Source organism: Cygnus atratus, chromosome 18 (genome assembly GCF_013377495.2).
Source record: "Cygnus atratus isolate AKBS03 ecotype Queensland, Australia chromosome 18, CAtr_DNAZoo_HiC_assembly, whole genome shotgun sequence".
Lineage (NCBI taxonomy): Eukaryota > Metazoa > Chordata > Aves > Anseriformes > Anatidae > Cygnus > Cygnus atratus.
In genome coordinates this window covers 839,231-861,147 of record NC_066379.1, presented here as the reverse complement: position 1 = coordinate 861,147, position 21,917 = coordinate 839,231, and the positions used below count along the sequence as shown (strand labels likewise).

Here is a 21,917-nt window from a genome sequence, read left to right as displayed (position 1 = left end):
ATGAACCACAGCTGTGGGAACCTGCCAAGCCTGAGGAAAACTGAGTTTTGTGAGACTAGAGGGCTGGGGGGAGAATTACTGCTTTAGATATGCTACGTATCCATCCTGTTCAACTAATACTTTTTGTGATTAATCGGAGCTGTTGGGAATGACTAGTAACTTCAGAAAATTCTGATTTTTCTGTCTTGGGTAGACGTTAGTGGCCATCCCACTTGGTGCGCAACCCTGCAGGAACACAGTCCAGGAAGGGCCTGGGGACCATAGCTCCCTGCCTAGTAGGGTGGCAGCTGAGGGCCCTCTGTGTCCTGGGGGATCACATCGGCACCAGCCTGCGGTGCTAGAAGGACCGGCTCCAACAGCCAAGCGGGAGATGCACAGCGCTGCAAGCCTTAGGCAGTGGTGTCCCTTCAGTGGCTGAAGAAATACCATGTCTCCAAGTATGGCCTTGGCGCTCTCCTTTCCCAGCTGAGGAGCTGGGCAGGGATGTGCTGATCCCCAGTGCTCTTGTAGCAGCCCAGTTTGCACTTGGTATTGGTTTGAACTGGGAAGCCCCTTCCAGGGAAATCCCACCAGTACCACTCGCTGCGTGTTCACTCCCACTGCATCTCTAAACCTCCTCATCCTGGGTGTGGTTTTGCCACAGAGCTGTGAGTGGGTTGCTCTGACTTTGACAAAATCATACCAAGTGCCTAAATTAGTCAATTCAAATGGAAATCACAGACCACACAGGCTCCAATTTATCCCTGGTATGCTACGAAATGTCTGAAAACTGCAATGTTGTGGGGGAAATAAAAAGTTTTCAGAAAAAAATAATCTCAGAAAAAGATGTCAAATGAAAAACAAAAAGAGAGAGAGAGAGACTGATCTGCTGTGTGCCCAGCAGTCAGCCAGAAGGTCACACCTTGCCTGGCCTGGCAGGGTCAGCTAAAACCCCAGGTGTTAGTTGCTCCTTCATCTCCACTACCTTGCACTAACCAGTCTTAGCAAGGTTCACTCTAGGTTCAATAACAAGAGCTACTGAGAGTAACAAAAAAGGTTACATATGCCCAGAAGAAGGTGAACAAGATCTCCAACCAGCTAAGCAAAGCATCACATTTGCAGTAGCGTGACGGGCACAGAGCCCAGTGTGGCAGGAGAGCATCCCCACCATCCTGCTTGCAGTGGTGAGAAGGAACCACTGAGGTTTGATTTTGTTAGGGACAATAGGCTGGAAAGTGGCAGTGCTGCTGGGCTGGGCTTAGGGTCAGTGAAAAGGTGCTAGCATCAAGGTTGGGGACAGTGAAGAGCATGAGAAACAGGCTAGAAATCACATTCATTTGTGGCTCACTAAAACAGCTGCAGACTTTGTGAACGGCACTCGTTGAAATCAAAGCAAAGCTAGCTGGTGGTGAGTACTGTGCAGCTATAAATCAGGTCACAAGCAGGTTATAATTCAATTGAGTAGTTTAATAATTCTTTAGGTCTTATCTTACCAGGTAACAATTTACAGGACACCTAGTTAAGAGTGAAGAGTGGCTGGCTTGGTAAAAGGAGAAAGAATACATTATGTCCCATCTCTGAATAGTTTAATGTTAGCCTCTTTCAATGCAATGTATTTTTGGTAAAGACATATTCACTATATTTAAACATGATCTCTCTTTAACAGGAAGGTCAGCTGAGCACACTGTCCCCAGAAAGTACACAGCGACTGTAAAGCAACAGAATTTCATAGCAGTAAATCTATTGCACTTTGTGAAGAATAAAATTCTCCTTTGCCTTTCTAGCTCCAGAAGGCAAAGTATCTCGTTGGCTAAGCAAGTTCTTCTCCCTCCAGGCAAAGTCTCTTAATGTTCAGACAGACAACGCCTAACTTTTGTTTGTTTGCTTTTTATTATTACTTGAAACAACAATTGGAAGAGTTTGAGAGAAAAATCTTTCCAGTAGCTGCTGAGAAGTCTCCAAGTTTTGAGTCTAGAAATGAATTTTAGGTGCTATCCAATCACGGTCAACAAATAAATGTACTTATTTCCACATTTCATGAATATGTCCACAAAAGAGCAGATGAGGTCTCTCTTTGACCAACACTAACACTGTGTGATCAGGTATTACAGGGATGCACTTATATGTGACAACATTATACAGACAGGATGGAAATAACACCAATATTATTGCACATGGTGTCTGGGCGAGCATTAAAAACACTGCAATATGTGATGAAAATTCTTTACAGCTTGTTTTCTCTCAGCCCTTTTTCTAGAGTTTGATGTAGCAGCAATATCAATCGACATACATTGGAGAGCTGGGAGTTGCTGGCATTTGATCCAGGATTTTGCAAACATAGCATGCAACATCCACTGTGCGTTCCTCATACATCAGAATGAAAGGATGTTTCTGGAATCAGATAGAGAAACAACAAGGTTATACTTGCCTTTCTGACACAGGTTGGCTACCCTGGATAAAAGCTTAGTATATGGATTTGCCTTACGAGAGACCACAGGGCTTGGTGGTGACTGTAGGACACCAGGACATAGCCTGGTCCATGGCTTTTTGCATATGAAGAATCCCTCTTAAATGTGCAGTCCAGAGGTGGGATGGGACTCCATGGGACACACAGTGAAATATTTTCATGAAAGATTTCATCAGCAGCCTTTTCAGCAATGAGGAGACAGCAACGATAGGGAGACATGACTTGGGTTCAAACAGGAGATCAGTACCCAAAACCAGTTCTCCTGAACAGTGACTCTCTGGTCAGCCCAGCAGACTGTACTGGCTAGACCCAAGTGACAACAGCTGGAACATAACAACATGGTGACTCTTTGGGTCAGGACACCAGGCAAACTTCATTCATATCATGACAATACCATCAGGGACCTAGGACACGGGTTTCCCATATCCCCTGAAGGGACGCCCAGAGCTCCTTGAAGGTACATGGTTGCCAAGCGTGACTTATCCAGTCCAAAAGCCGCATCAACTTTCCTGCTTCAGAGCACCTCATCACAGACGGGCTCTGCTGGTGTCTTATTCCAGAGCTGTGCTCTATCAGGACTCACTTTTACCAGAGCACTCCCAGCCTCATGGTGTGACTTGTACATTGGAGGCATTTACATGTGACAGTGTCAGCAATTTGACACGGCTCCTGAGTGCAGGTGCCAGGATCTCTAGCAAAGGCAGAATTTATGGGGCACACCCAACATTCTGTTTCCCAAGCCTGAATACTTCAGGGCTACCTAAGTCTGGTTAGCTGATCCACTGCAACATGGCATTTCTCCTTACACTGATCTTCTAGAACAGGGGTACAGACAGCAATAATCTTGGCCATCATCACAAGCTGCACAAGCCAGACACAGTGGCATGGAGGTGGTGCTTTCCCTCAGGCTGCAGAGCTGAACACTACCTTCAACACCTGAGAAGTCACGGAGCAACCCCAAACGTGTGACCCAGCTCTACTGTGTGATCAGTACAACCATGACAGCTGGCATAGGCAGCCATGCTTTGCACTCACCAGAAGCTCTTTATACTTTGGCCTTTTGGACTCGTCCTTTGTAAGGCTAAAGAAAACAGAAAGAGAATTAGGAAAAAGTGGGACTGGGGAAACGTTTACAGGCATTACTTGCAAATTTTTACAGCACAGAATACTGAATTCCACTGTCATGGTGGGACTCAACAGTATCCCAAACTATTCAAGTCCAGGAAACTGGTTCCTGCAAAAGCCATCCTTTTCATGTTGCGAGTCATCACTGGACTTCCAACACGGGTGAAGGTGCTGGTAAAAGTACAGACCCCATAGCCATCAACAAATCCCACTGGGGACAGGCCTAAGACAGCTGCAAGCTAAACTCCACCATGACTGTCATGGTCCTGCCCATATGGAAATAGGTTTGACCAGGACAACCAGAAGTTTTGGGCAGCAGCAATCAGTAGGTAGCCCTGGCCTGTACTCCAGCCAGGAGGACAGCATGGCAAGGAGCAGAGGAGAGCCAGCACTGTCTGCCAGGGCACACAGGCACAACCCCATCCCCTTGGCACATATGTGGGCTGGGGCAGCAGGGGTTGTACCATGCATCAGGCAATCGGACCACTCTGCAAGGGCAAGAGAGAGCTTCCAGGCCCTCCCAGATCATCCCAAGCGCTGGTGGCACGTCCCTTGCTGAGTGGGCCACAGCCGCCAGGAGAGGTGCTGTGGCTCAGCACCACTACAGCTGACAAGTCCTTCTGGCCAAGGCGATAGAGAGCCTGCCATGCTGTCCTCACTCCTCATGCTGTCCTCTGCCTCCAGCGTTCCTGTCAGTCTCACTGTGGAGAGTGGTGGCTGCTGCTGGCCACCTTCTCCCCATACCATGGGGATGACCCACTGGCTGCCTGGCCCCAGTGCAGCACAGGGGCATGGCCAGGCTATGGTGGGGACAGCAGGTGGCAGCAAAAGCCACCAAAGCCCCTGCAGCAGCAGCGACATGGCAGGTGGACAGGAGAGGCCTGGGGGCAGGCATTGCCTGGGTGCCCTGCGATGGACATGGCCTCTCCAAGGGCGCCAGGCCAAGGCCCAACCAAGCTCCTGCACTGGGCAGCAGGAATCCCTCTTCCATTGCTCCCTCCAGCCTGCCTCCACTGCCTCGGAGGGCCTGTGGGACCTGCTCGGAGGCAGCGGTGCCATCCGAAGGAGGTGGGTCAGCCCCATGCAGGGTCAGGCCGTGCTGCTGCTTGGCCCCGACAAGAAGACACCTGGTGACACCTGGCACCAGCAGCCTCTGCCCTCAAGGTAAGAGCTGCAGCCACCCAAGGACAAAGGGTGAATGTAGTGTTGTACCCAAATGGAGGGGGGCAGGAGGGGGGGGCGTAAATACAATTCCTGACAGCTGTATTTCCATCCACAGAGGCTGTGGCAGGACCTTTTTTAAAATTCAGGAGCTACTACAATGTGACCTCAAATTATTCAGAGAAGCAATGGGTAATTATGCCGCATGCTCACGCTTGGCTCTTCTGTGTCCTCTGACTGGCCTGCAGAGCTGCACAGAGGCAGAAGGTAAGAAATCCTGTGGCTGCTGCACAAACACCCTCGCTTCAAGCTTTTCCTACACAAATTCAATTCATCTTCTGACTTTTGTGAGTCTGAGGATTCAAATATGCTCCTTACAACACTTTTAAGTGCAACTAGTCAGAGCTTCAGCTCACTGTCCAGGTTTTGTTCTGAAATTTCCATGCATGCTTTCATAAAGCAGAAAAATTTTCATAAATCTTTTTTTTTTTTTTCCTAACTCAATGCAAAGCTGCAGATCTGGAATAGCCATTTGCAGCACCAGGTGCTGTACAGCTCTTCTGCTGGAACATCTAATATCCTTCCCAGTCATGCTGGACCTCAGGAGCTTGCAACGCTTCCTGCAAGTACTGTTAGCTCTGCAGCTGCCAGCATGAAACTCTGAAAAGCCAGACATGGAGCTTGGATACTTTGCAAACTCTGAAGCAGAAGATTAATTGCTGTAAACAGCTCCAGAAGGCGTGTGACTTCAGATAGGCATGTAAAGAAGACAGGGAGGTGGGCTGATGGAGAAAACTGTTCTACCGAGGCATTCAAAGCACTGTTGGGATCCAAAACAACTTGAAAAAAAATATCCCAGAAACTTTCTAACATTTATCAAAAATAACATTTTCTCACTGATCTATCACAGCCAGCAACACTGCACAACTCTTTCGTCATCTTTCCTGACACTTGAATACACAAAAATAGAAAATTACTAGATTCACATTTGTGGGAAAATGCCCAGGAGATTTGTGCTGTCACCTAAAAGCACAGTCTTTAGGAGACTTACCTGCCTGCTAAGTAACGCCAAAGATTATTGTTTACGGTTAACTAAACGTTATTAAGAGAAATATTTATTACATTGTTGCTATGAACACATAAGTGGTAGAAGTCAGATTATTTACAAAATCATATTAAACAAAAAACAGAATTAGACTGAAAACTGTCCCATGCTCTATGCATTGCAGTTGTCCCAGAACAGAACGCTTTAGGAGGGGTAAATGGGCAGGAAATATGAATTGACCCAATTGGATATGTTGGCCAAACACACTGCTGCTTACCAGAGATGCCATGCAGGTTCCGCTGTTGGGTGACCTGTAGCCAAACACAACAGCACATACAAGCAGAAGAGCAAGCTCCTGGTTTTGAACACATTGTTATGATATTGCACCTCTATGGATATGTATGTGGGGAAAAAAAAACACACTGCTGCTTGTATTGTACACGGGGAAAGCAACTCTGACTTTCTAATCAAATACCACATACTTTATGACTGAAAAATGAAAACTTCTTTGGAGCAGCAAACCACTTTGATGCTTCATTTCCTGCAGACCAAAGATAACAAGGTCTTCCTACAGCCACCTGGAAACTAGAACCTGGGCTCCATTAAAATTACTAATTCTGAACAAGAATAAAATCCAAACACAAAAAACTTTTCCATTTTGAACCTGAACCTTTCATTTCTCTAGTGGGTTGAAAATCCTGAAACAAAACCTTTTGAAAGTTAAGAGTTGTTTCACGTTGAATCTTCCTGTGTTGCAGAGCTTTGAGATGGGCACCCCTAGCCTCAGGATGTCCAACGTCTGGATCAGCCCAGAACAGAAGGTCCCAGCAGAAGAGCCACACAGGTCACATTGATCAATCTTCTGTGCGCTTCATTATTAAATCAACAAAATGACTTTGATGACCTTTTACATTTTGATGAGAAAGTACTTAGAAAATACACAAATCAGCCCTTAACTTCAGCAGGACCATGCACACATGGCAGGCAGATGGACTGCTCCAGGTTTCTCCTGTGCAATCTCTCTACACACCCAATCCCTCAATCCAGGGCTGACTGAACTGCAGAGACCCTGCCATAAAAGCCTTTTGAGCCTTGACCTTGTCATATGATTGACAAGGGAAAAGAAGCCAACAGCCAAGCAAGCCACCTGCTACATGTCCTGACAGCCACTCTGCTGAGCAGAGCCTTGTCCTCCCAGGCAGGAAGGCTCCTGGCCTTGCTATGCAAAAGGCAGGAAAAGTACAGATCCTCAGCTCAACCACAAGACAATACTGCCAGGTTTCTCAGGCTTCTTCCTGAAGAAGGTAAAACAAAAAGAAGGTCTGTCCCAAGGCTGTGTCATAACTAACTAATGAACAGGCTGCACAGGCCAGGCCCTTTTTTCCAGTCACGCAAACCTCCCGCCAAGGGTCTTATCATGGGTTTCCTGAACACAGACTCTCATAGGTTTTTTCCTTATTCTTTCCCTGAAGAGCAACATCCAATAGTCTGCCCTTCAGACCCTACTCAGACTCACAAACCTCCCATCACCTTCCAAAGAAGTGAAATGTGAACAGTCCTCACCCTCACATTGCTACAGAAACATGAAACTAAGCTAAAAAGTGCTTGGCACGCTGCATGCTAAATACCTAGCGATGACAAAAGAAGCCAACTCCAAGTGCTTCAAGCAGGGAACACTTACCACAAGTTGACGAAGTTGATGAAACTTGGGGAGAATTCCCTTTCCTCTGAGTTACTCAGCTGTGGTGGGTCTCCTTTTACTACTTGTGTCAACTGGTCAAACACACTGTTCCACTTGGGGTAGGGGAATCGCCCTGTGGCAAGCTCATACTGCAAAAAGACAGCAACAGCATGGGATAGGTTACACAAAGGTAAGTTCAGGCAGTGGAAGAAAACCCAAAGTTAGACTAAGACGAGATTCTTCATGCCATCTGCTACAGGAAGTTTAGCTGAGAGAAGGGCAGGGAACATTACACTCAAAAGCTAGTTTTGCTAACTGCATTAGGAGTGTCTCCAGATTTAATTCAGGTATGCCAAACTCATACCACTCTTCCACTGTCTATAAAATGAACCAATGCTCTTATTAAGATTTTTAAAGTAGTAAAGTAAAATCCTCCAGTTCCTTCCCAAGCTTCCTAACAACCACTACAGAAAATGGATACTGAGAAATGAAGCATTTTAAAATGCCAGCAGGGAAGACAGCCCATTCATAGAAGCTACTGACTCACTGCTTTGGCTTCCTCTTCTGCTTCACCACATTGAGAAGAGAAGATAATTTCAAATTATCAGTGTGTATATCCAGCAGCTTTGTGGTTGGCCAGAGAGGAGTAAGCAACTGGGATCCAGGATTAACTGAAATTTTCTGCACAGCCAAATAATACCAGACACCAGGGCTGTAAGAAGCTTATTTACATAGGTTGGATGCTCAATTCTGCACCACACTCACCATCCCTTCTCACACAAGATTTTGAAGACAAAATTCGTTTACAATCCAACACCTCTTCCTCACTCACATCTGTCTCTGCAAAACATAGCTGCAGCTAAATGTATCCTCAGGGGTTCACGAGAGCCATCTGCCTTGAAGGGATTCATATTCCTTCTGAGCCAGGAGGAGCCCACTTCAATCACAAAATACAAATGCTTCACTGCAGCATAGATGGGCGTTGCTTCAAGCACATTTGACACCAACCAACTCCATCACATCACAAAGCGCACTAAAGTTACCCAACAGGAAACTATCATACATCAGAGGGCTTAAACCCCGCTCACTTACCAATGTAATTCCCAAGCTCCAGACATCTGAGCGGACATCATAACCTTGCCTAGAGGCACTGGGATCTATCCTTTCCGGCTGAAACAGAAAGAATTACCAGTCAAACACTGTGCCACATAGGAAGGAATGAGAAGCATCTGCAAACTTGGAAAAAATTCGAAGTTTGTCCAACCAGGCAGAGTTTGGCACAAGTATAGAGGCAAACTTTTTATCACTTTCAACCCCAGCAGAGAAACATCTTATGGAATTAAACACCGATTTTATGGAGGTACAGTGTAAAAGTTTGTCTCAAACCGCAATTCAGCACAGTCCAATTTTTTTTAGTTTTCTTTCTTTTCTGCACATGGCTTGAATAATTGTTACTGTCTATTTGTTTAGTGTTGTTTAACCTCTGTATCCCTTTAAAATGTAAAGTCTTGCCTTCTCTGTTTTACAGCAAAGTCGTCCCTAGGGAATCATAAGAACTGGAATAAACATCTCATCCATGAGCCCAGGGAACTGAGGTTTAAAACAATGCATTTTAAGAACAGCTCTTCTTTATGAGTTTTTGGGTATCCCTTGAAGGCAATTAAGACATCTTTACCAAGTCTTTAGACATCCAAAAAGTCTTCCCGTAGAAAATGATATCAAGCTAGACATGGGTGTGCTAAGTCACCCCGGAGTGACTTATCCAGAGAGCACAACCAGCATTTTATACTTTGCATGTCATCTTTGTAATTCAATTTTCCCTTATTTTATTAAAAATGCCAAAAAAAACGGGATCTCTTTCAGTTTTAACTATAACAACGATAAAGAGACCTGAATCACAATAAAATAATAAATTATCAGCTGAATGAAATACTATGAAAGCCCTGGTTGCTTTGTGAGCTACTTTTTAATACGATTTCGCAGCAGATGCATGCTGAAGAGTGCTATGAAATCCACAAAATCCCTTAGTGCACCCTCAACCTTCCAGTGGACCACCGCATGTGCGAGAAGACTAACACATCCCCACAATACCTTCCGACCCCCAACCCCACGTGGTATTTCTGTTTGCTCTATCATACTGCCAGCTCTCCCCTTTCCCATTTCCTCCGTTACAAGGATCTCCTCCAGCAACGAAACGTGGCTACACCACCACCCACACATACCCACACAGAGTAAGGAGAGGTAACTTCCAGCAAGCTGGAGTGGCTCTACATGTGTTTGTTCCTACAACCTGTCTGTTTCTACTATGACTGGGTATAGAGTATACCTTCCCAATGCCACTGATGTGCTATCTCGTCCTTACCTCCACTGCAAATTCAAAACTGCCTACACATTATTAAATTGAATGGAACATACTCTTACTTGCTACTTAAGCCAATGTGTCCCTGAAGCAAAAGAAAATAAAAGGTTACAAGGAGTGAATAACTACCAGAAGGAGCTCAAATTTTACAATACACAAAGTAGAAGAAAATCTACAGGATATAAATGTTCCCTCCCCTTCAATCACAGAAACAGATGGATGCAAGCTGGAAGCTGCCAACCTCCATTGGAAACGATCTCCTCACACACATACAGCATGCGATGAAAAAAAAAAAAAAAAAGAAATGAAGTCCAGGGACTTCCCCTGGCTTTGGTTGATGATGGGAGCAAGGTAAAGCACTGCACATCTGGAAACGGGGTTGTGCTGGCTGCAGCTTCAGAGTTATCTGTGCTAAATTCAGCTGCAAATCATACAGCGAGTTACAACCCAGGCCAATCAGAGTTAAAAGACCTCCAGCACTCTGAAAGGGACTGGATATGAGTCTTGCACACAAGAGCCATAAGCTCCCTAGCACACTAATCTGCTGCTGCGTTAACCAATATATCAAATATATATATTGATTTCAGCAACTCTCAAGACAAAAATGTCATTTTCCCTATGGTGATGACTCCATTATCATGGCTTTTTCATTTAGATGGCAGTGCCCCGCGAGGGGTCAGCAAGTGCTTGAAGACAGGAGCATTTCTCGCTGCCCGGGCGACTCGGCTCTCAGGGCCAACTCCAAGCAGAAGCCACAGCAAGGAGGGGAGCAACATTTTTGAACAGCTGCCCATAGTGTTGTGCAATAGCAATGGAAACCATCTTTAGGACCATAAATAACTAGTTTGGGAAATTCTTCTTCTATTCAGTAAAGGAAAATGCTGTCACTTTTCAGATTGCTGTATTTTTTGTGAATATTCCTACAGTGAAGAGCAACTTGTTCCTCCTTCAGGGCTAACCCCTGCATGGGCCTCTCACACACTCAACTGGAGCATGGAGTGAGGGCCAGCAGCAGTGTAACACCACAGCCCAAGCAGGGAAGCAAGCAGCGGGCTCAAAGCAGGGCTGGCAAGGAGGCACTGACTTGCTGGGCTCTCAGACCTGCCTCTCCCGCATGCAGCTCCCCCCCCATCTGCTCGCTGAGACTTCCAAACGTTTTATTCCTGTCCACAGAGGGAGCCCCTTCCCTGCCCTCTCTACAGACTGGGCTGGGAGTTCAGAGCCTGTAAGGCTAGGAGGAGCCTGATGTCCCACCTCCCTGGGAGATGCTCACCAACAGCTCACCACCATGACCACCACCTCCTAGGAGAGAGGCAGACCTGCTCTGTAAAGTGACTGTCCTCGTGGGGACTCACTGTGTTGATTCTTGAGCAGACCAGACACAGACCTAGGGTAGGTGCTAGAGCTCCAGAAAGACATGGACTTCCAGCCACTCCTCCTGGCTATGTTACTGCTTTGCTCTACAGGAAGTTTCGGGGGCTCTCCCTTAGGTGACACCTAATTCTGGCTGCTAAAGAGCTGAGGTGTCTGATTTCATTTGGAACTCAATTTTTATGTGCAGTAAAGCCTAATAAGCTTCCTGGATCTCCTCATAGGCATGCAGGAGCTCACAGAAGGTGACCTCAGTGCTGCAAAAGCCTTGGTCTAAGAACACAGATGTGAGTCATCCACACAAGCAGCAAGGCAACTCAGTCGAATTTTTCAGAGGTTACACCCCTCCTTCCCAGTACTAGGTGACTGTTGAAAAAGCAATAAACCCTCTGTTTTCTCTGGATCTGTATCACAGAGCCGATAATTACAGGGGTCCTGCAACATCCTACACAGCAGCCTAGCCAAGATGCAGCAGAAGACAGGGCTCCTCAGCCGGAGTGTGACATAGCAGAGCAAAGGCAACATGACAGTGATGGGTGGAACAGCTGATAGGGAAGCAGAGAACAGGCCTTCTTCTTCTGTCTTCTTTGCTGCATGGCTGTGGACAAGCAGCTTCTTCCTGCTCCTCAGTTTATCTCTAGGATCCAAGTAGGAACACTAGGCTTTGGGTAAACCTTTCTATGCATCTTGATGAAAAAAACTACATAGCAGGTAAGAGTATTATCATTGTCAAAAAATACTTCAGCCAAAATATTTATCCATGCTTTAACTTTTTATTTCAGACATTCCTTTCCAAATCCCCTCTGTTCTTTGATTTCCTGTCCCTCCCCCTCGCGCAGGTCAGCCATGAACCCTGTGGCTGCAGAGAGATTATCAGCAGAGATCAGGTTTCTAGAGAATGGCCTTTCCTCCCCTCCTATTTCCTTTACATATTTACTCTGAGAGAATGTTTCATTTAAAAACTTCTCCAGCAGCATTTTCCAGGTGGAGACGCTGGTTTCCGTTCACAGGGGATTACCATCTCCTCCCAGTTGGCTTTTCTAACAAAGTTTGAATTCCTCGATCTCAGTAGCAGGAAGATCCCAGGACAGCAAAGGACTGGTGCACAGGGGACACTCACTGGACACAGAAAGATTGGCAGGAACGTTTATGAGGCCAATGAGACCTTATTGGGCTTGACACAGTATATTCTTTATGACCATAATCATCTTGTTAAAAAAGGTAAATGTGGCTGTCATAAACTTGGACTAGTACAGTGCATTAGCTGGATGGCAGCTAAACAAGCATCAATAATTTGCATTAGTAAATGGCTTAACTGATAAGTGTCCAAGAGTTTAAGAGGACCCTACTCAGTGGAAAAGACAGCATTTATAATGGGACCTCAAAGGTATCTTTCCTTGGCCTATGGCTAACGATATCGCAGAAAATACAAAATTAACATTGCTAAATTCTTCATATTATTAAAATATTGTGTGATAAGTAAGTGCTCCTGAAGAACAAGCGTGATCTGAGCTGCTTGGTAAGCTGGGCTCTGACTGGATGCTGACTCATTCAACCAGAAACAGAAAAAACAACACTCTGGAGTGACAGACATGATCCTAGAAAAACGGGGAGCATGAAATCCCAGAGGAGCATCACGATTAAAGGCATGCAGCTGGGCGATGCACTAGGAACACCTGCTCTCATTGTATACTCCAGAGGGGGGACAACTGCTGCAATTTTGTTTGACTTCAGGGTCTACATTTGTAAACGGATGCAAAAAACCTGGAGGGCTTATAGCATAGACATTAACTACAATCCAATCTGCGTTAAGGACATAAACTGTTCCGTCTCTTAATCTCCTCAAAGAACAGCTTAAGAGGTGATTTCATCAGAGTCAGAAAGTACCTGCTGGGGAAAGAGGCTGTGGCAAGAAAAAGACTCATGAATTCTTCAAACAAAGTAGAAACAAAAGACCATCGCCATCCATTAAAACAAGGCTTGCTCATTAAAAATACTATATTAGGAGTGTAATTAACGACCAGGACCACTTCAAGCGCACTGTGGATTCTCTGACACCTGAAGAGGCATCTTTAAAGCAGGATAGAAACTTTGGAGGGCTTCTTCATCTGGTGTTGTTCTGGAAGTCCACAGCCAAGTATCCCAGAGCTTGATGCAACCCTTCAATGCCATCCCCTCCACTGCTTCTAAGAACTTCACTGGATTCACAGGGTTAAGCTCTGGAGAGGCAGCAGTTTTGGAGGGCTGTAAGGTACTGTTTCAGCACTGCTAAGTAACTTCATCACAGAATATCACTGAGGGACTGCTATTTTGGTGGGGATGCTTTAGAAGTCCTTGAAGTAATTAAGACTGAATTGCCACGAGCTGTTATTTTTCCAGTCTCAATGATTTACCTTTGAACATACGCAGGAAAGAAGAGGAGTCCAGCAGAAAGCAACGGGAAGATTTCTGATCCTGGAGGACACTTTAAGCAGTAGAAGAGGGAGACAAGAGGTAGTGTTCAGAGATGAAGTTACAGACATTTGAACCAGAAATCAAGTTTAACAAAATGCAGATGGTCATCAGCATTGTGTGGTTGCTCAGATAGGGACAGACTGGAGTCACGACCAACTTGAGCCTTAGGATCTAGTTTGTCTCTCTAAAAGATCTCCTCCATTCAACCAGGACCTGTTGGTGTGAGTACAGGATCAAGAGGATTTCCCATCTGCATTCAGTCAGCCCAACTTCTGCTCTCACCATCCATGAAAATTTCCACCTGGAAAGCAGTGCCCTCACCACTAGATCTAACCTTGATCCTTCTCATACTGTGGGAAATCAGGAGCTTTTGCACTCCACAAGCTCTGGAGTGTCTGGTACTAAACGAACAGACCTAGAGGAACAGGGATTCAAGCATTGCAGGGCTGATGCCAGTGTCACAAATGGACTTGTGACCCCTGTCTGTGCAGCCAAGACATGGAGGACTTTGCAAGATTCAAGCTACTATTTCAGATTGCCTTCAATCTCAGAAAAATGGCCTAAATACTACGACAAGACAGGATGAAATATATACCTCAGTCAAAAATTGAACTGAAGGCCATGGCCTGCCACAGCTCCAGGAGCTGGGGCCTTACAACCCTGGCCCATGTGCCCAACCCTGTCAATGCCCAGCTGAACTGCACTCTCTGGGAAGCAATGCCAAGCCCTGCTTGCCTCTCCATGTGCCATTTTTCAGAGACAACACAGAAGAATGGTCAGTCTCTGAGGGGATGGTCTGTACTGCTCGAAGCACTGCAGACATGCACGGTGGAGGCTGCGTGCCCAGCCCCAGCAACGCCGCGGAGCAGACACCGCCCTTGTGTCCTGCCTGCTCCACTGCCCAGGGTGACACTGCAGCAGGGAACAGGTGGAGAAAGTGAAGGCTGGACTTGGCTGTGCCCAGACCTCAGTGCCAGGGTAAACTCTGGGGTAGCCTGCTGCCATCAAGCAGCTCTCACAGCCCCTCAGCTAGTGCCGTGCTCTCGGTAGGAAGAGGATCAGCACTGGGGTGGAGAGTCCTCCTGCACTATCCCCATGGTCCTCCTGAATAGGGTGCCTTGCCAGCCTCAGCCGCACAAGCAGCAAGAACCAAACAGCTCAGGGACAATGACAGAAGCACACCTACAGAGCTGGGACCTGTGTAACCCTTCCCTTTTCCCTTCGCTGCCTCTGCCCACACCTGACCCTGCCCTGAGGAGCCAGACCCATACCTCTCTGCAGCTTCACTGCTCCGATGATCGTGTCTTCCTAGGTGTGGCTTTGAATCAGCCTTTTCTACGGCTAAACAAGACAGTAGGGAGCTACTCTGGGGCCAGCCCAACCAGCCATGCCCCATGCAGAGCAGAAGGTGTCCGCTGTTTCCAGCTGTGCTCACCAGCCAGGAACATGGATCAGACTGTCTCCTGCCTCCTCTTTGCTTGATGACACAAGCTCCACTCAGCAACCTCCGATGCCTCCCAAGGGCAATGATCTCCCAAACCTGTTTTTTAAGCACTTTCCATGTAAATCCTTGTGGCCAAAATGACCTTTTCCTCCTTTAATATTCTCCTCCATGAAACACACATCCCGACCAAGTGATTTGCTTACACAGGTGCTAGCACATTTACCCAGGTATAAACCTGGGTAAACCAATTGCCTGTGCAGATGAGCGGCTGAAGGGTCAAGGTGGAAAGTCCTTCATGCTGTGACCCTTGCAAGACAGAGGATAAAGCATGGACGCGGGCTCAGTTCCACAGTGGAGGCTGCTCCACACAGGCTCTGCACCGCATGATGTAAGGAGCTAAGTTTGGACAGGAGAAGTCCCACACTGGGCGAACCTCACGGACGATTTTAGCTTATGAATGAGTAAGCAGAGGCATGTTCTCAGCCGAAACCACTGAAGCATGCGGGTGACATCAGCAGCACGCGAGCTCGAAGAGCTGCTCTCAGAGCTCAGGCATCTTCCCAGGCATTCGCTACGCTGCGAGCAGCAGTGTGGAACCCGCCTGCGCTGTGTGCAGAGGGACGGTGCCGCATGTCTCACAGTTTCCCTTCAAATCTGCTTTCTCAATCATAAAAATTATGGCTAGGTGCCGAGTTTCAGATTTAAAAAAAAAAAAAAAGAAAAAAAAATCCAACACACAGCACAGTTCAGGAGCATCCAAAAGGACTTTAGCTGCATGAAGTCAAACCAACAGGCTGTCTGTTCAGTTAAATGAATGACCAAGCCCGATGAAAACCTTGCCACTGGGTCAGGAATGCAAAGCTGAAATGCAGGCTTCTGCTTGAGCTCTGCCCAGGTGAAGGGGCTCTGCCCCAAGCTGCCCCATCCCCGCAGCTTCTCCCTCCACATCCACAGGGAGGCTCAGGGAGCACGGCACAGAGACAGCTTTGTTGCCTGTCTCAGGAATTCTTCATTTTCTGTGCGCGGCCAAACTCTGTACGACCCATCCAAAGGTGGGGACGCAGGCCCTCCTGGGCACAGAGGCCAGCCCCAGCAGTGACGCTCACCTTTCCCACAGGAGAGCGAGGACAGCAGCACATCCTGTGCGCTGCGCTGCTCTGCAGCGGCACTGCAGCGCTGGGGCTTTGCGCTTACCATCTAACCGTGTACATGCGGGACAAGCAGAAGCACCGTTGCTGGGACAAGCATTAGCACCAAGAAGGTTGCTCTGTATACCCCAAGCCACGCAGCTCTGTGCACAGCCCTCAATTCAACAGCTTGGGAAGGGTGGGAGAAGCAACACGGGGTGCCACCACTCAGCCACAGCCGGCAGAGGGCGGCTCCCAGGAGACCTGGGAAGAGGACCTGAGGGACAGAGGACATGCAAGAGACAGTCATGTCTCTGTCCTGAGAGAGGTCCCAGAGAAGCAGAACAGGGCAGGACATCTGACCACACACTGGCAGGATCCTCGCCTCCATAGCCCGGCTGCTTCCAGTTTTGTCTCATCACTCCCCTCTGACACAAAAATTGGGATCTCTTGAGCATCAAGAAGGTGAAAAGTAGTAATGCCCCAGACTGTCAGCTTCAGCATGGCACTTAAAGTCTCCCCTCCAGCCCAAATCAGAAGCATTATCTACAGCAGGAGACAATGCAGGGCCCACCAGGGAAGCAGGGCTACTTGACAAAATCCTCAGGTGCTGCTGCTCTGGGAACAAAGCTGAAGGACCAGACCAGAGGGGATTGATCCTGCAGCGGAGTGAAGTTGACCAAGAGCTGCTCACCACTGACAGGGCAGTCAGGCTCTCCTTTCCCACAACCACCCTCCTCAACCCTCCTTTGTGCCACCATTCAGGCTCTGCACCTTCTCAACAAGCCAACTGCATAAGAAATATTCTGTCTCCTTTCTGGTAATGTCTGCTTTATAACTACTAACCCTTGAACTGGCTCTCCATGGCTCAGAAGAGCGATGTAGCAGAAGAGAAGCAGGAGCAGCAGTTGGGAGGACCAGGGAATACTCAAAAGCCACCTCTCCCCTGCTGGCAGCAGCTTGTAAGACTGGCATGACCACACTGTGAAACCTCACCTAGAGCAAATCCACAGTGCTGGCACCAACACGGGTCTTGGGAGAACTCAGCATCACGCTGTCCACACAAACAGCTTGAACTGCCCTTGGGGGCAGTCCTGCTATCCTGGGACAACAGGGAGGCTCCAGTCTTTCCTTTCTTTCTTTCAGAGAACACAAGGCTCGTTATTTCAATGCAATGTCACATGGAAATTTAAAGTCAAAAGCAAAACAACTTTTCCAGAACTGGCAGCTCCAAGGTTGACATGCTGCTTTCTGTGACAGCTCTAACAATTTTGGTTAAAACACAAAGAACTTGCTTAGCAGCTGGATGTGGCTCCTGCTGCCTACTCAGACTGCTCCCAACCAAACTGGCAGACATCCAGTGTTGTTATCAATGCCTATGTGGGGACCCGGCTCCAGTGAGCATGGGGTTACCAGGTTCCTTAGATGGGCAAGTGCTCGTGCTACAGGAATTACTTCCTGCAAGTGCCAAGGAGCCCTTGCAGAGCAACATACTCTCATCATCACAGAGCATCATCCAGCAGCCATTATTAGATCTGTCTTGTCTGAATGCAGTTACACTGTGGCACCCTAGCTAGTAGCCTTTACCTATTCTGCATTAAAGCCAATTATTTTCCCTTTGAAAGGAGCATGACTGGCCTGACTCACTCCCAGGTATATTCAGCACCACTACAGCCATCAGTTTTTGCTGGTGTAGATAAGAGAGCTGGCAGTTGCGTCTGCCTGCTGGGGACATCTCCCCATTTCCGAGGCTTCCTGGTACGTGGAAATGCACGTGTACTTGGAGAGGAGTCACTGTGTCTGGAAAGAAGCAGGGAAGAGGCCAGCAGTCTCCCACACCAGTTGCCAGCTGCTGGCTCATCCCGCAAACCGTATACCATGCCAAGGCTCTTACAAACAAACTGAATTGAAACATCTTTGCTTGCTGAAAAGTCCAACCCAGTCTGGAGCTGGTGACAGAGGTGCACAAAGAACACAGTGCATATGGACAGGGAGGAAAATTAAGATGTTATCAACCACCCACCCAAGTCCCAAGGGAAATGAAGAAGCACAGCTATTTACAAACACACTAGTAATTGTCACGTAGTGACTAAACCAACAATCCATACAAAACTAACCATCTACCCATGGTTTTAAGAAAAAGTGGGAACATTAATACCTGCAATTATAGTCCACTGAATTTGTGAGGGAAAAGGGGAGAGCAAGTTTTCAAGACCCCTATTTACAGAACTGATGCACACCTCAGAGGATAGGGAAAAGTCAACAGTATTCCTAACTCCACTAAGCAACGCTACCAGAACTGCCCGCAGGATGAGGGGTGAATACTCAGCCTCAGAGCAGGTTATCACAGCCTCTGCACTGGCTCCAGTCCCATCCTGGGGCACTACTCTCTGCTTCTGCCCTTAGAATCCTATTCCCCATGAACACAATTGACTGTGCAGCTCCAACTGATCCTCTTCCCTGCACAGACCTCCACACAGTTGCCAAAAGTGCTCAGAGAGGAGACATGCCCGTCCTCTCTCCAGACCCTCCAGGTCGTTATTTAAACAAAGTGCCCCATGTCACCAAGATAGGTAGTTCTGGAACTATAGAAGTGGTCTCCAACAACAGATTGCATCAGTACTTTTCCATCCAGCTGGAGTACTGAGTAACTAGACTCACTACAAGGACAGTGAACAGAAAGGACCAAATGCTCAAGAACTCTGACTCTCTTTGCACAGATTAGAATCAGGGCAAATGGGTTTTATCTGACCATGGTGTCCCAGGAAAAGCCATAGGAGAGCAGTTACCTAGACCAGATATGCACCATAACTTAAAAGGGAGAGAGAGTTTTATTTTTTATTTTGTCTTAACTACCACTGCCAAAGTTCAATTTCAGAAAACAGTATTTTTTAGCATATTGAGACATAAGGTAAGCAACGAGAGTTAAACAGTCACTGGAAATAGTTATATTTACATCAGCAGATAAACAGCTCAGACACAAGCCACTCCTCAAAATTCAGCTCAGGTGAAACCCAGAAATGCATTTTCAAAACAGCCTGATGTACAGAAGTATTTGAACCCTCAGACAACTTGGAAAATCACAACCACAGCTTTTATCACTGGGAGACGGAGGGAAGCAAGCAGGACAGACTCCCAGGAGCCACAGCCCAGAACAAACAATTTCCATGCAGCTGTTCTGCTACTGCTACCCTGCAGAATTACATTTTCCTGGAATTAAGTTATGGCATACTTTGGAAATAAAGTGGTTTTCAAAAATCACTATAATTCTGAAAGATTTTACTCTGCAATCACTGCTATGATATAATCTTACCATAATAAATCGATTTCTTGAAGAAAACCTCACACCCAAACTGCACTGCCTTCCCCCCTGTACTGTGCTGTTTATTTTGGAGCACGAATGTCTCTGGAGCACGCATGTATCTCTGCAAGATACAGAAATGCTCTCTGTTCCAGTGCAACTGCAGCACTGGCAGCAGCAGAAGAACCCAGCTAAAAAAAAGGGAATTTGGTTGCTTTGCCACTGCCTGGATGTCTTTGCTGACACTGCCAGCAACAGCACTTACTCTAGAGTTTGGTTTCGTCTGGTAAGAGAGTATTTACCCCATGTGAACCAAGCTAGTACTTTGGTCAGTCATGCTGTGCTAGGCTTGATGAAGGGGGATAGGAACCTGCATATGGGCATGCCAGCACCTCACACATCCCCCACTCACCGCCATGTATGGTCGGCACCCTGCATCCCGTGTTTTGGCAATGGAGTCTACGAGCTGTCCGCTAATGCCGAAGTCACAGAGTTTAATATTTCCATTTCTGTCCAGAAGAATATTGGAAGGTTTGATATCTGTAAGGGAAAGAAATTTAAACTGTTAGGTCGTGGCCAGAGGTTTCAATTTCAAAAATGGCAGCTGCACAGAGTCAGCACCAGTAGCGAATGCTGTGCATGGCCTTGGTGTGGGACGGGCAGGAAACAACGTGGCGTGCTCATCGCCTCAGGTTCTGATCGGCAGCAGCAGGAGATGGAGCCTGCCCCAAACAGATTGTGTGCCCAGAGGTAGAGGCTGACACCCAACAACCCTCAAATACCACTACAACGGTCTGACCACTGCTTGGTATGGAAAAACACAGGTTGGAAGGGCAGCGAAACAGCCACCACCTGTGCAGAATGTGTTTGCTCTCCAATGCCCACACCTGTGGCAGTACCCATGCAAGTTACATTTTGACTTGATGCAAAGGCTGCTTAAAATTCTTTCAATTATTTTGGTAGGCAAGAAGAAAAGATACAAACTTACCTCTGTGAATGATTTTCAAGTTTTCTTTTAAGTGGTTTAGTGCTTTCACAGTCTAGGAAAGAAATACAGAAGAAAAATAAGCAAGTGTCATAAGATTCCTGTGATTATTAAATTGTTGGAGTTCCAAGAAAAGGGGAAAAAACATTAAATATGAAAAGACATCAATGCTGTAAATAGATGATTAAAACATTTTTTCTCATATTTTTTCCTCCAAAGAGGTGACAGAAAAGAGGGGAAGTCCTTAAGTAAAACACGTAACACTTGTAACCTTGAAAGATCACACTTTGGGAGAGAGAAGCCAGAGATGAAGTTAAGCAATTTCTGATATTAATTATCTTCAGTAAGAACTTATTTCAAGCCCTGCGTTGTACTTTTCCAGTAAATAATAAATGTGCTATTCTGCTGTTCCTGTTCCACTGGCTGAGCAGCAGCTCCTCATGTCAGTGGCGTGAGGAGCAGCAGAGAAGGCTGTTCTGATTCACCCATTCACCATCAAGTGGAAAAGATATTCAGAGAGCCTGGTATATAGGATAATTGATAAATACGTAATAAATTAATAAATAATTAATAAAACAAAACAAAAGAAAACAGCTGAAAGTTCAACATTTTAATTAATTTCACTTCTAATGAATAGATCATTGAAATAGATGGCTAAAAGACTGTCTTAATGATGACGGCAATAGGATGTTCATGTTGAGCTGCTAAGCCCTCCGAAGTTGCAGGAAGACAAAGTCTAGCAATCAAAATCTTCCCCTTCCTGCTTGCATTTTCCAGTGTGCACACTCCTTCCTGCTCGCACAACCCTGTGTTCAAGCATTTACGTAATTAAAAACTTTGGCAGGCTCTGAGATAAAAATTTTTAATGGACCAGGACTTCCAGGTTAAGATGAAGAAAACAACAATCATGTTCTCCACCTGCTGAAGAACCCACCTGCATTTTACGAGCCTTTGCTCAATGCAATCAGAGATTTCTCTGGACTGGAGTGGCTCAGTTTACCAGAAATCCAATGGACGTGACAGAGTTTCAGGGGCAGCAACAGGACAGAAGTTTCAGGATACCTTTCAACACCCTTTTGTCCACAACCCAAGACCAAAAGTTTTTTTTTTGCAGGGCCAAAACTTACCCTTGTGTTTAGACAACCAAGGGTTCATTTTGGCAGAGCCAAGTAAAATTCTTAAGGGCTCCTTAAAGGTACCCTCACTCAGAAAATAATTCCTCCACTTCACTTCTGGAGGAATACAGGTACACAGAACATGAAACAATCCAATGCCAGAGGACCTGGGGGAGACAATGGCCTTGATGGAGCAGGGGTGTGCTCAGATACTTGGGATGGGACTCACCTCGCTTCACTTGACCATCTGAAGTGCCATGAGATAGAAACCCAGCTCCTATACAGAGACACTAACCTCTTCCC

At 46.6% G+C, this 21,917-nt stretch overlaps 1 protein-coding gene across 2 annotated transcripts in view; it reads right to left on the bottom strand.

Annotated features, from left to right (window-relative positions):
- Positions 1–1,425: 1,425 nt before the first annotated feature.
- MAP2K4 (mitogen-activated protein kinase kinase 4) overlaps positions 1,426–21,917 on the bottom strand; it is a 94,923-nt gene continuing 74,431 nt past the window's right edge. For both annotated transcript variants that reach the window (XM_035561868.2, XM_035561870.2), the window contains 6 exons: positions 20,503–20,554; positions 19,927–20,054; positions 8,551–8,628; positions 7,459–7,607; positions 3,482–3,527; positions 1,426–2,370 (listed from right to left, as the gene is read on the bottom strand). In XM_035561868.2, coding sequence (XP_035417761.1) covers positions 2,257–2,370; positions 3,482–3,527; positions 7,459–7,607; positions 8,551–8,628; positions 19,927–20,054; positions 20,503–20,554 — 567 coding nt within the window. In that variant the 3' untranslated portion in view covers positions 1,426–2,256. The remainder of the gene's footprint in view (positions 2,371–3,481; positions 3,528–7,458; positions 7,608–8,550; positions 8,629–19,926; positions 20,055–20,502; positions 20,555–21,917) is intronic.